This window comes from Xenia sp. Carnegie-2017, unplaced genomic scaffold (assembly GCF_021976095.1).
Source record: "Xenia sp. Carnegie-2017 unplaced genomic scaffold, XeniaSp_v1 HiC_scaffold_24, whole genome shotgun sequence".
NCBI lineage: Eukaryota > Metazoa > Cnidaria > Anthozoa > Malacalcyonacea > Xeniidae > Xenia > Xenia sp. Carnegie-2017.
The window spans coordinates 13,727,548-13,740,846 of NW_025813487.1; the positions used below are offsets into that span (position 1 = coordinate 13,727,548).

The 13,299-nt window shown below is 37.3% G+C and overlaps 1 protein-coding gene and 1 long non-coding RNA gene across 2 annotated transcripts; both read left to right on the forward strand.

Annotated features, from left to right (window-relative positions):
• The first annotated feature begins 559 nt into the window (after nucleotides 1-559).
• LOC124452203 lies at nucleotides 560-10,676 on the forward strand. Its single transcript, XM_047002786.1, has 10 exons — nucleotides 560-574; nucleotides 1,019-1,165; nucleotides 2,758-2,974; nucleotides 4,617-4,991; nucleotides 5,915-6,078; nucleotides 6,979-7,335; nucleotides 8,359-8,403; nucleotides 9,172-9,259; nucleotides 9,366-9,422; nucleotides 9,996-10,676. Exons 1-10 carry the CDS (start codon nucleotides 560-562, stop codon nucleotides 10,178-10,180), a joined length of 1,650 nt encoding a protein of 549 aa, XP_046858742.1. The 3' UTR covers nucleotides 10,181-10,676.
• A 1,773-nt stretch (nucleotides 10,677-12,449) lies between these two features.
• LOC124451268 lies at nucleotides 12,450-12,806 on the forward strand. The gene is made up of 2 exons (XR_006950394.1): nucleotides 12,450-12,542; nucleotides 12,610-12,806. It is a non-coding gene; the product is annotated as an uncharacterized LOC124451268 (long non-coding RNA).
• The last annotated feature ends 493 nt before the right edge of the window (nucleotides 12,807-13,299 follow it).

Sequence of the window (13,299 nt, forward strand, 5' to 3'; positions counted from 1 at the left end):
GCAATTATTTTATTCATACAACAAACGCCGATCGGAATTTTCAAATCGTCATGTTTGCTTAATTGTTCTGAGTAGTGGGTTCTTTTTCGAATGGTAATTTTCCAGTTTGAAAAATAGAGTAAATCCATCTCTTTTAGTCGATGCTGTAGACTCGTAGCCCACTATTGTGTAATACATGTCGGTAGATGTTGTTCGCTCTGGACTACCGCTTAGGTTGTCGAAGCGTCAGTCAACACTCACCACCAACAGTCCTTCTCAGGACTGGTACTAACCTGGACAATCTACATATACAAAAATGTAACGATACTCCAGGACTGAAATCATTTCAAAATTGTTTAAAACGGTCAAAATCTATAAAACTCAAATCTTTGATATAGAAAGGAATGCATTTGTAATGTAAATTAGTGGTAAATAGCTAGCCTGCAAGTTTGGACGTGTTGTGATAATTTCAAATCATTAGAGCAATTTTGCTTTCTTTAGAAATCTATTGTTTCCATAGTTAGTGAACATAGAGAAATTTACCCAGCACGAAGAACTTGTAGGCTGACTACGCCACGTAATGTATGAGAGAGAAGTATGCCCAGGAAAGTCAGTGTTTTTAATTCGATGAACTCCATTTTGAAGCATATTGAAGTGAAATGTTTGATTTTACTTGTTGAAGGGTATTTTCTTTTATATCTGAGAAAAATAAATGTAGACGAACTAAGACAGAACTCAGAGAAAAGTGTATCGTTATGTAGGAAAATGCGTTTCTTTCAAAGGTGAATAGTCAAATTTGTTCTTCTATAAATCGTTGTTGATATTCCTGTTATCTTGACCGTAAGGGTTGGCCGGGGGTTATGTTCACTCCATCCCTCCCCCCGGTCGATGCTGACAAGCATTGAGTACAATACTGAAGCATAAGTTGAAGCTCACGTAACTTTTAAAAGTGGAAGCTCACATTCGGAAGGTTTCGTGACGACGTCAAAATTAAAATCCTTTACGAACATGACGATATTATGGACTTTTTCTGGCTTAGGTGGCTCAAACGTATTCGTTTCTCCCGCGCGAGGCAGTGTCTTACTATCTTATGAGCTGTAACCATTGTAAACTTCGTATCCAGACCTCCAACTCTATCCTCATCAAACACGGTGTTCCTCCCACCCACGTGGACAGTGACAATGAGGTTAGTATAGTCAATGTTTCATTTTTGAAATTGTATTTTATATTTTATGTATGTTAGGTGATGATTTATACGATAATTTACAGAGATATTTCGAGGAATTAAGGTTGGTGTGTGCGTGGGGTTAGGTAGATGGCCCTCCTTACCCAGGTGTTATATTAACAAATGCTCAGTCTGGTTTTTGATTTTTTTCTATTCCTACTTAATGTGTATTTATAAGCGCTCTTGCAGAAATACATTTTCGGAATGTTTTTGTGAATATTTTATTGAAAACGAGTGCTGGTCCAAAGTTTTGGAGATGATCATGTGACATCATTATCCATGGTTTCTCCCACTTCCGGTGACCGTGTGGTGCTCACGTGATCATATGTCGATGACGTTAGCACCAACAAAAGGAAGACAGATCGTCGGTTGGGCTTTTCCTCGTTGAATTTTAAGTAATTTTGACTTGAATCTGACGAGGAGCTGTTGCTTAACGTCCACATTTATTAAAGAGGGTATCTTCTAAGAAACGTTTTCATTTGTTGCTTTTTGCGCCTTTTAAAGCGAAGCAATACTGTTTTCGTCGAGGGTGCGGTCTGGCCTTGTCCACTGACCCTCTTTGAATTGTCGATAGACACAAAATTGGTACAACTTATGGCAGCGTCTGTGATGGAGCACGTTTATTCAAAGGGCCGAAAACAGCGAAGGTAGCTTTATTTATTTATCGTCGATCAAATGAAGAATTATTTCGAAATAAATCGACAAACTTTGCTTGTAGCATTTGACCAACTGTCGTATTCATGATGCCATCGGCAGTGTCGGTTATTTTTGAAGAGAATGTCTGCCTTGCAGTGCTGAAATTTGCCTTAGTTTCGCGTGATATTTTCTCGTTTTGTAGAGAATAAGGCAAGGGGATAAATATTTTCGTGTATTTTCTTGTTTTTATCGAAAAGGAGTAAAAATATTTTGCTTTTAAAATGCGTTTTGTCCTTGACAGATGAACCCGAGTGATAGAACAATAGCATCCTCTTTATATAGCGCGTTCATTGATTGTTTTCGTAGACTGAAGACAGCGTGCTGGAAGCATTTATTGCCTTTTGTAATAAGCGTTTTAATCCCGTCTAACGACCATGTTTTGCGTTTTCAATACGAATGAAAGTCAGTGCGCTGTATTATATTTCTAAAATGCGTCCAACTGTTCCGTGTAATATATTTGGAATTGGGTGGAATAATGAGGTTGGCAGTTTGCTAGACTTATGATTATTAATGAATTTATAAACGATCATTTTTAACTTTCACACTTGCAAATACTTATATTTCCTCAATAATCAGGAGCTGAAGTGATATTTTGCTATGGTTTATAAGAACCAACTACAATAATTTATCAATGGTTGATTGAAGTTGGTTGTTGTTTTTTGTCATTCATACCATGCTGGTTTGAACTTTGAATATCACTGGTTTCCCCAGTGAATATCATCAATGTGTGTTTACATTTCGAAATCATAGAAACATCATGTATACTTTAATATAGCACATTGATCTCAACTGTAATTGTAAAGAGAAGCCTTTATTTTTAAACCACAATACGTCTACAAGTTATGCTTCTCTTTAAGGACCTTACTGATGGAGAAGGTTCTGTATCAAGCAACGAAAAAGATTTTGATGCAAAAAAGACTGAGGAGCCTGCTCGAAAAAGAGTAAAGAGAGAGAAAGTCTTGGACAATGACTATATTCATGAGAATAGCATGGATATTTTGGATAAATTTGACACAAGTCCTGAAGGTAGTGAACAGGAAAATGGTAGTGGCGATCCGGAGTATGTTCCAAATGGTAAGGAGAAAATTAACCATGTAGCCATTAACCATTGCATTTATTGCTTTTGGTATAACTGTACACAACCATAGCATATATTAACTTTGGTACTATTTTCAACAACCATACTGTATATTAGCTTTGGTGCTATTTTCAACATCCATTTTGTATATGTAGATATACATCATCAAGGTTAGTATAGTCCTGAGAAGGACTGTTTTTGTTTTTGTTGACTGACTTTTCAACACCTTTAGCGATAATCATCTTCAGAATTTTTTTTTATGACCTATGATAGCTTTTTAACAACTGTAGTGTATTTATGACTAGGTACAATTGTCAACAACCATAGTGTATATTAGCTTTGGTATAATTTTTAACAACCATAGTGTATTTACGACTAGGTACAATTGTCAACAACCATAGTGTATATTAGCTTTGGTATAATTTTTAACAACCGTAGTGTATTTACGACTAGGTACAATTGTCAACAACCATAGTGTATATTAGCCTAGGTACAATTTTTAACAACCGTAGTGTATTTGCAACTAGGTACAATTGCCAACAATCATAGTGTATATTAGCCTTGGTACAATTGTCTATAGCTATAGTGTTTATTAGCCTTAGTACAATTTTTAACAACCATAGTGTATTTACGACTAGGTACAATTGTCAACAACCATAGTGTATATTAGCCTTGGTACAATTTTTAACAACCATAGTGTATTTACGACTAGGTACAATTGTTTATAGTCGTAGTGTATGTTAGCTTTTGGTATAATTTTCTTATATCTCTCTCCTGATACTTTATTTATGTAACTGAATGCATCTGCTCTTTCTAATGAGACACAACATCTACCCAAATTCATCGTATGCAGCATAGGATGTTGTTTTATTTTAGATCAACTCTCAAAAACTAAGAATTTGGCTTCCTGATTGTGACATATTAGTTACATCGAGCATTAGAGAGTTATTATTTGATTCAATGGATTTAAAGGCTCATTGCAAATTTTGGCATTATAGTCAAGAAACCACAATCCTTATGTAGTTGAATCATTGAACTTGAACAATATTTTTAAGGCAGTCATTCAATTTGTCCCAAGCTTCCATGCATGGCTAAAGTTCATTACTTATGACTGTTGACCATAATTTTTTCTCCAAATATGATTGTGTTCATGCAAGCATGGGAATTTTTACTTAAAGTGCCCACTTTAGCAAAAAAAATTTTATTTATGATATTACATTTTAAGTGTAATTTCAAATGTATCAGTGGAAAAAAGTTTTTAACTTTGTCAAATTGTTCCATTGTTATTGCTGTTTAAAGTTGGCAACATGTTCCTTTTAATGAGCCTTGTTCATCGTTCAAATAGTATGGAATGACTTTTGTGACGTCATGCAAAGAATTCGTCAATACGAGATATGTTTACCAACTACCTCAGATGACATCAGAATTTAAGAAGACAACATGACGAAATCGAAAAATTATTTCTTAGTTATGTTAGACATTACAACTAGTTTTGATATCACAAATAAAAGAGTTTTCTGTTGGAGGGGCACTTTAAGAGCAGCCATCCAGTTATATTTTCAGTTCAGTAGTGGCATTTTAAAGATTTCAAGCGTGTCTGTAAGCTTGTTTTTCCATTTTGAATTATTTATGTCCTAGGTAAAGAAATGGTGAAGTCAGATTGCGATTGTTTGCCCGAGGAAATGAATCAAGACATAGATCTTTCACAATCATCTCAGATGAAGAGAATGAACAATACAAGCAGCAGTTTGATAGGAAAGACTCTCACGAGAGGAAGAAGAGGTGGAGGTGGTGGCAGACGTCTTAGTTATTCACCAGAAACTGACAAACAACTCCTTGAATGGGTGCTAGAAAGAAGCAAAAGTGGCTTACCAGTGACAAGGGAATCTATTCAGTCCCAGGCTCTTGTACTTGTACGGGATGAATGTCCAGATTTTAAAGCATCCAGTGGTTGGGTGGAGAAATTTTTGATACGTCATAAGTTCAGACTTCCATCAAGAGCAAGTATCGTTGGTAGGAATTGATTTGTTGACTTTTTGCAAACAAATGTTCAATTGTTGGTTTTTGAAGCCAATGTTGTTTCCATTTGAAATTGAGTTATGTTGTTACACACTATCTGTCACCCGATTTAAATGTCTCAATCAATGGGTTTTTTGCCATCAATAATTTGTTGGTATTGTTAAGGGTTAGCCCAGAGGGAAGGTTGAGGTCAAGTTCATTATGTATTTGAAAAACTACAATCTTAATGACTAATGAAAATTGTTCGGCATGTTATATACAATAACTTTATTGAGTCAGAACATTCTGATCATTTGAATCTGTACACCATTCTTCAGTTGACCACCAAACAGGTACATCAAGGTCATCGATACTTTGAGCTTGCTAAACAATACATTCTTTTACCTTCCTTAAATATTTTAGTCAGTGCTGTAGAACTAAATTTATCAGATGGGAAGGGGGGGGGGGCTCTCTTGACATTTTTGTCAATAGTGCCTTTTAAAAATCACCCATTTCAAAGGTAGAAGGGGCTCCTTCCCAAGCCCCCACTTCTACAGCACTGGTTTTAGTGTGTTTTCAACATTGTTTGAATGGTTATTTTTTAAATTTTTTTTGCCATAAAATGGTCTGGAATGCTCTTGTCACTTACATTGATAACTTGTTATACTTAAGTTGGGATGAGGAAACAATTTATCAGAAAAATACAATGAATTTCATTGCTTGGATTCACAGATAAAATAAAATGGCATGTTATTCTATCTTGCAAATGGCACTGCTCTGTCAGTGATGTAGCCAGCCTACAGGTTTTGTCTTGTTATGTAAATATTTACATATTAACACCAAAATTCCCGCGTGGCAACGCTACTGACCTGTTTTGCTTTTATGTTTACTTGTAACCTTTCATTAACAAATAACAACTTACTCTAATGATTTCCTAGAAAACGGTAGTGTTACAAGAAGAGGTCCGCCTCCACTAGTATCCAATGGAACACGAAGCACGTCTTCGTCACCAGTTCCCAGTCCTTTATCTGAGAACACAAGTGACGTGGACAAGAACGAAGATACATCTTTCAACGTCGGTAATGTGGACTCCGTTAAAAAGGTAGCTAATTGTTTCACTCGAAATTGGTTTCAAAGTCTTGGGTGTGTGCGACAATGTACTATGTATATATTTTATTTGTTTCGAATGTGATCAACGGGTTTATCGTATTGTTGTAAGCCAATGATGTTGGTTAGGGATGGGGACCATCTCCCCCTCTCTCCCCTCCCCCAATTAATTTTCTAAAGCAATAGCGTAGCTGACCCAGCTATTACTAAAGTAAATGGTTTGAACCCGGTAGTATCGTAACATGTTTGTGGATGAAGATCGTCCAGATTTGTAGAGTCCACCGCTGCAAAGACTTTGGTCTTGTTCCCGCTGGACTTAGAATTAAGTCCCCCTTGAACACCCAAGACCCACACATTTCCTGTACACACTGTACAATGACGTAAGAACCAGATAACAATTATGGCTAACCTAACGTTTACTCCTCGCTTGACTCTGAAGATGACTACCGCTAAGGTTGTCGAAACGTCAGCCTACATCAATACCAACAGTCCTTCTCAGGACTCCACTAACCTGGACGATCTTCAACTATTACTTCCGCGAATATTTTTGTGTTCACTGACCGTGAGGAAATAGATTTCTAAAGAAATGAATAATGGTAAGCTTACAGGATTTACAAAGCGGGAGTAAAGTAAAGTATGCAGACTGGACAGGCTTCGATTCTAGAGTACAGTCTTCATTTGTACAGTCAAAAATATAGCTAAGTGTAATGTTATTGTGAGCTATTTTTGGCACTTAACCCTATATAACAGTTCGTTGAACGCTGATTGGCTATTATTGGGAAACAGCCAGCTGACCGAAGTTTTTTTCTCGCAAACTCCTCCCCACCCTACCGCTCTTAATTTATAACCTGCGTGCACCTTTAACAATAAACATAAAAGTGTCTTCCCACACCAGGGCCTGCGACGAGCATGTAGACGTCAGGGAAAAGATAACAAAGACGATGAAGAGGAGGATGATGACGAAGGCGACGAAGGTGAAGGTGAACCAGAAAAACCCGTACCGGAGAATGTCAATCCTGAACGACTGAAAGCTTTTAATGTGTTTGTGAGGTTATTCGTCGACGAAAACCTCGATAGACTGGTTCCTATTTCTAAACAGCCGAAAGACAAAGTGTTGGCCATCATTCGTGCTTGTCAGCGGCAGTTCCCCGAGTTCAATGATCGTGCGAGAAAGAGAATCAGAACTTATTTAAAATCTTGTAGACGTATGAAAAAACCCAATGAACCGTTGAGGCGAACCGCTGATCAAATTGTAAGTGTCTGCTTCTTCCAATGACTTCAGTTCAGGGCTGCATAAAACATCTTACTTTTTGGAACCACAAGGACAGCGAAAATATTTTCTTGCCCAAAAAACGCCTCGTGGAAATTTTTTCTCAGCAAATTTTTGAATGAAAGCATACGCATTAATCGCTGCTGTTAAATGCAGTAGTTGGAGAAATGACTTGTAAGAACTGCAAAGATGATTTTTTCTTACAATCTTCTGACTTTCTGATTGCTGAGACTGCTGTCAGGCAGACAATTTGCCTGTATATACCTAAAGCTTTTTCTCCCTTTCTGTTTTTGCTTTCAGTATTAATCCAGTTTGTTTTTCTTTGGGAATTCTAACTTTTGTACTTTGAACCGAATTTTCTTTCTTGTCGACATAAAAAAAATTTCGGGGACCTATGGCCCTGTGGTCTGCCATATTATGCAGCCTTGTTGTAGTCTTTTTGTTCATCCCTGCCTTGCCAAATAACCCCTCTTTTCAATGACCTCCCCCTTCCCCCCTCCCCTCCATTTTCAACGTTTCTAATACTATGAATGGAACTTCCCTCTCTATATAAGTTCCATGGAAACCTTAAAGCCCTCCGTGGAGGGGAGGTGGGATTTGTCAAGCTTGTAAATCCCCTCTCTATAAGTTCCATGGAAACCTTAAAGCCCTCCGTGGAGGGGGGTGGGGGACTTGTCAAGCTTGTAAATCCCCTCTCTATAAGTTCCATGAAAACCTTAAAGCCCTCCGTGGAGGGGGGGTGGGTTGGGGTGGGACTTGTCAAGCTTGAAACAACTATGTAATGTCACTAACTCCAATCTCTTTGGCTTTGAATGAATTAAGGAGGAAATATGACTTTGCTTTGAAGTCGTTGACATTGCCAAACACACGCTTATACCTCTTTTTATAAAGCTTCTCGTTTGAGACGTCCATAAATTTTCTATTTTTATAAAAAATTCTTAAATTTTCTCGTTTCGTGACATCCACAAATTTTCTACTTATTTGAAAAATAATCGTTTCTTTTAGAATTCTGTTCCTTCAATGTCGTCAGCACAAATGCAAGAAGTGAATGTAAGTTTTTATGATAAGCTTATTTAGCAACTTTAGTCAGTTTGGATCAAAACCGACTCTCAGTCATTTCTTAAATTTTTTTGCGCGAGGTTTCAAATTGAAATTACATCCATCTTTCTGCTCTAAAATAATATTTTGTCTATTTGAATGACACAAGGACTTACTGTTTACGAATTTACCGTTATTTTATGTGACTAATGTTTCGTTATGATAACGAGTCATGTGTATGAGGAGGATATTCGATCATTACCCGTGTAGTTGAAGTATATTTTTGTCGTCGTTAAAGATTATAGAATAACAACAATACAAAGCGTGCGCTGATTGGTCTATAGCTGAGCTACGTACGAGCTGATTGGTCTATAGCTGAGCTACGTACGAGCTCAATCATTTCAATCAATGTAAGAGACTTTGCAAGGCAATCATGAATACATGTTAGAGGAAAATTAACATTTGTTTAGATTTTTCTGGCCTCGACCTTTGGTCTCGGGCTTGCACTGATCTGCCTTCAAGTTCTCCCTAAGGTCTCATCGGTTTGCATACGTAAACCAGGGCAAAGACTAAAAACGTTTTTTATTTCTCAAATAATGAATAATTCTTCCTCATTTGGTGGGTTTTTACCATAAGCATGATTGGAATGTACTTCGGCCTACATATTGTGCCGATGACCTATAATTTGCAAAGGGATACTGAGCCTAGTTAAAAACCATGTTTCCTCTTCATCTCTCACTTGTAAAGTTATTTTTCACATAAACAATACTTTTTTTCTAGAATATTTTAGCATCTGCATGTGCAAACGAGGCAAGTCTTGGTGACCATGGAGACATGCGCACTCTATGCTCCGCCTGTTCCTTCACCAGTAAACAAGCATCAAGTTTCCGTCGGTAATGGTCGTACACCCTCGCCTGCACCATCACAAAATGCTGTATCATCAAGCACCTTGTCGAATGCATCTTTATCATCAGCAAAATCATTTGCAGTATCTTCCGTAACACGACTGCCTCTCGCTGCTGTTGGACCAGGTTAGTGAACGCACATCTTTCCTGCGCACTTGAAAACACACTTTACCGTAAATGCTCGCTTTAGCGCCGCGGCGATTATTTAATTTTCCGATTCTGAATGCGATGCTTGTGATCACACGTTTTCTCCAATCTCTGATGCAAAATAGGCTGTTTAGCCAGGTTTGTCCTATATTTACTTGTCTATTTCATGAACATCTTGTGATTTGCTGTCAATGTGTGCATGCAAGCACTTAGGAATGCTGTATTTGCTTGTGAATATTTTCTCGAGGTGCAGTCAATTAAGCCTGTTTTCCACTAGCCACGTATCGTAACGTATCGTAGCAAAACGTAACATTGCGCATGCGTGCTTATGAATTTGATGGTCAATAGGCACAAGCACGCATGCGCCATGCTCCGTTTTGCTACAATACATTACGATACGTGTCTAGTGTAAAACAGGCTTAAGACTCTTTGTTTCGTACTGGGCATTCTTTTTACAAACCGTATTGAAACGGAAATGCGTATCGTGTAAATGCGCGTTCAAATGAACTTTAACGATGTATTCAATATTATGTTTAAAACATTATTTTGTAGAATCTTTGGCTGCCGCTCGGGCGCGAGTTGGCGCGGAGTTTAAGCTCAACACGACTGACGTTACCGCGATACGTCAACTGATCAATGGTTATCGTGAGTCCGCTGCATTTTTATACCGATCAGCGGACGAACTTGAGGCCTTACTCCCGGCATCCATGTTATCGTCCCAAAAGGCCGTGCACTAAACTCGTAAACTTTCGTGCGCCATTCGGACGCTTTCGTTTCTTGTTTGCTCAATAAGACTACGAGCAAAATGGAAATGTTATTTATTCTTATAATGGCCATTTTTTCTGGCTCATGATGTTCACGTGTTCACGGAAACTTTTTCAATTCGCAAAGCACATTGTTTTGAAAAGATTTCAGTTAATTAAAGGCGATGTAGTTAGCCTCGAGTGAAACTCCTAGATTTTTAATTTTGTTATCACTGGATGGTATTTGCGTCGTCATATAATCACGCTTGTCGTTTTAAACAGCAAATTAGATTTGACAATCAAGTAACTATGAATGGAATAGTAATTTTTTATCTTTATATGTTTTGTATAAGTCGTGTTTCCTTCCAATTACGCGTTGGAAACACGTGATCGCACGATAGAGACACGTGATATAATAATAGTAAGCAACACCAGAGCACCATGTGACATTTAATTTATTTAATAAATAAGTATATTTGCATTGTAAAAATGAGTGTGTTTGTGTGAAATTGTAAAAGCCTTTCTTTTATAATAACGAAATAACGATCGAGAATATTCCATGAGGAAGAAAAATTTTTCCCGCATGTCAAAGTGAGTGATAACGCCTGGTTCACACATCGCTGTTGGTATGCGTGAAAGTGATACATTTCATGCTAATACCTCTCTTAAAACATCCAATTTTGTGACATCCTATTTTCCTAATCTACTTCTGACGTGTGGGATATCTCGTTGAACGTTGTCTCGATTTTCTCTCGATGCTGCCAAGTGCTAAATACTCTAAAAGATAGATTGATACATGTGGTTTGTAATGAGATAAATTGTGTAATCAACGTAATTGTGTTTACATATTATATAAATTATTGTTAGGAAGAAGAAAATTCACAAAACTACAATTTTATCCCCCCGACCCGACAAGCCTGAAGAGTGAGAAATCACGAAACAGGCTTGTCGGGATGAAATCGCAGTGTTGTGAATATTCTTCCTAACAATATCTACGCTCTGCTCTAACGCATCGAGCACTGTAATTACGGAAAATCAAAAAACAATACTTCCTATTTTTATTGGGGGCTGTCTCTAATACCTTGAAAGGCAGCCTGAAAGAATTGACTTTACCAAGACGCCTTGGGCGATGTGCTGTATGCAGACGTCGTCTGTTATTGGGAAAACTCTTATTTTAGAGAAAGTACTTAGTCTTTAAGCTCCCGTATTGAGGCCAAGACTATGTAAACTTGAATAAAGTCTCCTTAAGTGATTAATATCCCTAAGAAAAACTTTTATTATTATTGCTATTCAATGTTATCTGGTGGGTATCACTCGGGCGGGGTTTTTTGGGGGTCAGGAAAATCGCCAATCTACCGTCCTTCGTTGGATGGTTTGAGTAAATCAGGAGTAAATACAATAATGACGTTGGATCTTTTCATACGTTGAATATCTCCGACACTTTGAATCATGCCGTGGTGTTCACATTCTAATTATTAGAGTTTTATTTTCATAAATTGAAATTAAAAATTTCACAACAGTGAGTTAGAAAGCGTATTTTCGAGAAGTTAAGCACTAAGCAAAGTAATTTCCTATCCCTGCAAATAGATTAGCAAATTGCTAATTTAACAGCTGTTCAAAACAAGTGGCGTTTATGCATATTTTGTGCGATGCAATATATATGCCTACATTTTTAATGCGCGTTTTATGCTAATTAGCTGCATCGGCATGATGCGATCAACGTGTTATTCTCGTGAAAGAAGTGTATTGTTTGCACATCTGTTTCAGAAAAGTGCTATCAACATGTAAGACTTTTCTTAAATAGATACAGACAATTTAATCGCTCGCTTCCCTTTAGAACGGTTTGGTTAAAACCCGAAGTTATTTTTGTTACGGGTAATAATCTCAGATAATGACTGTTTTGAAATTTTTGTAGGAAATCACACCGCCCGCGGCATATGAATTCGGAATTCTCAGCTTTAATGACAATGTGTAGTGTCTACGAGCAAAATTTTTGAGAATTGTATCGTGACAGTGACAAAACTATATCAAAATTACTTCTATTAAGGTTTTTTGGATTAATGAAGGCATGCAAATAACGTTTTCATTGATATTTAATCTTCCTCATATTGCACAAGACACTTTAAATGTCATTTATAGCTCGCATCGAAATAGCTGAAGTGTGCGAGCTTTTGTATCACTACCGCTTTTATCAAAACAGTCATTAATCATAATTCCAGGTGGTAGGAGTGTCATAAAGTTGAAAGATTTTGTAAGAGATGAAAGCACACAATGAAGCTATTATCTTATTGTGTAATGCACGCGGTATTGGGTGCTTAATTACACATGAGACGCTGCAACCATGCCAAATTTTCAGGTGTTATTCTGTTGTAGGCTTTCACGAATTGTTTAGCGTCAATCATAATTACTTTCTATCTCATTAGGTGCTACGCTCTATCGTTTGATTGTCCAAGGATGAATAGACTGAACGCGAGGATTTGTGTAAATGACGTAAATGTAAATAGCCATATAGAACTCGGCTTGATGCCTCGTATGTGCTAATTTATGCCTTGGCTTCCATAGGCCGAACAATTTGCTTGAAACGCCCATGACATTTCCATTAAAAAGCGTTTTCACTTCACTTATCGTCTTTGATAAAATTTCTGGGAAGGGAAAATTGAAGTAAAATGACATAGAAGCGTTCGTTCATGATTTCTTCTCAACTCGCAATAAACAAAATATCAAACAAACCGTTCCGCCTACATACATCCGGATTATTGAGTTATGTTTGGCAAGAAATAGCGAAGTAAAATGTAAAAGTCACGTCGTAAGAAACAAATTAATTTCACATCTCATACCAACTGATAACAATTAGAACGAAGCACTTGACCTGTGTTATTTTCCGAATCAAGCGGGCATTTTGCGGTTTAGTACGTTTAACCAAGAATTTAATGCATGCTTTATCAAAAGGTTAAAGGTGAAGGTGTAGAAATCCCATCTAGTAATTTGAACTTGCTATTGTGGGTGCATTTCAAGGGCAAACATCCGTAATGATTGATCTCACAAGTATTTCAGACATTTCACGAGAACCAATATCCTTATGAGATATAGATGGCTTAAAACAAATCGATAGA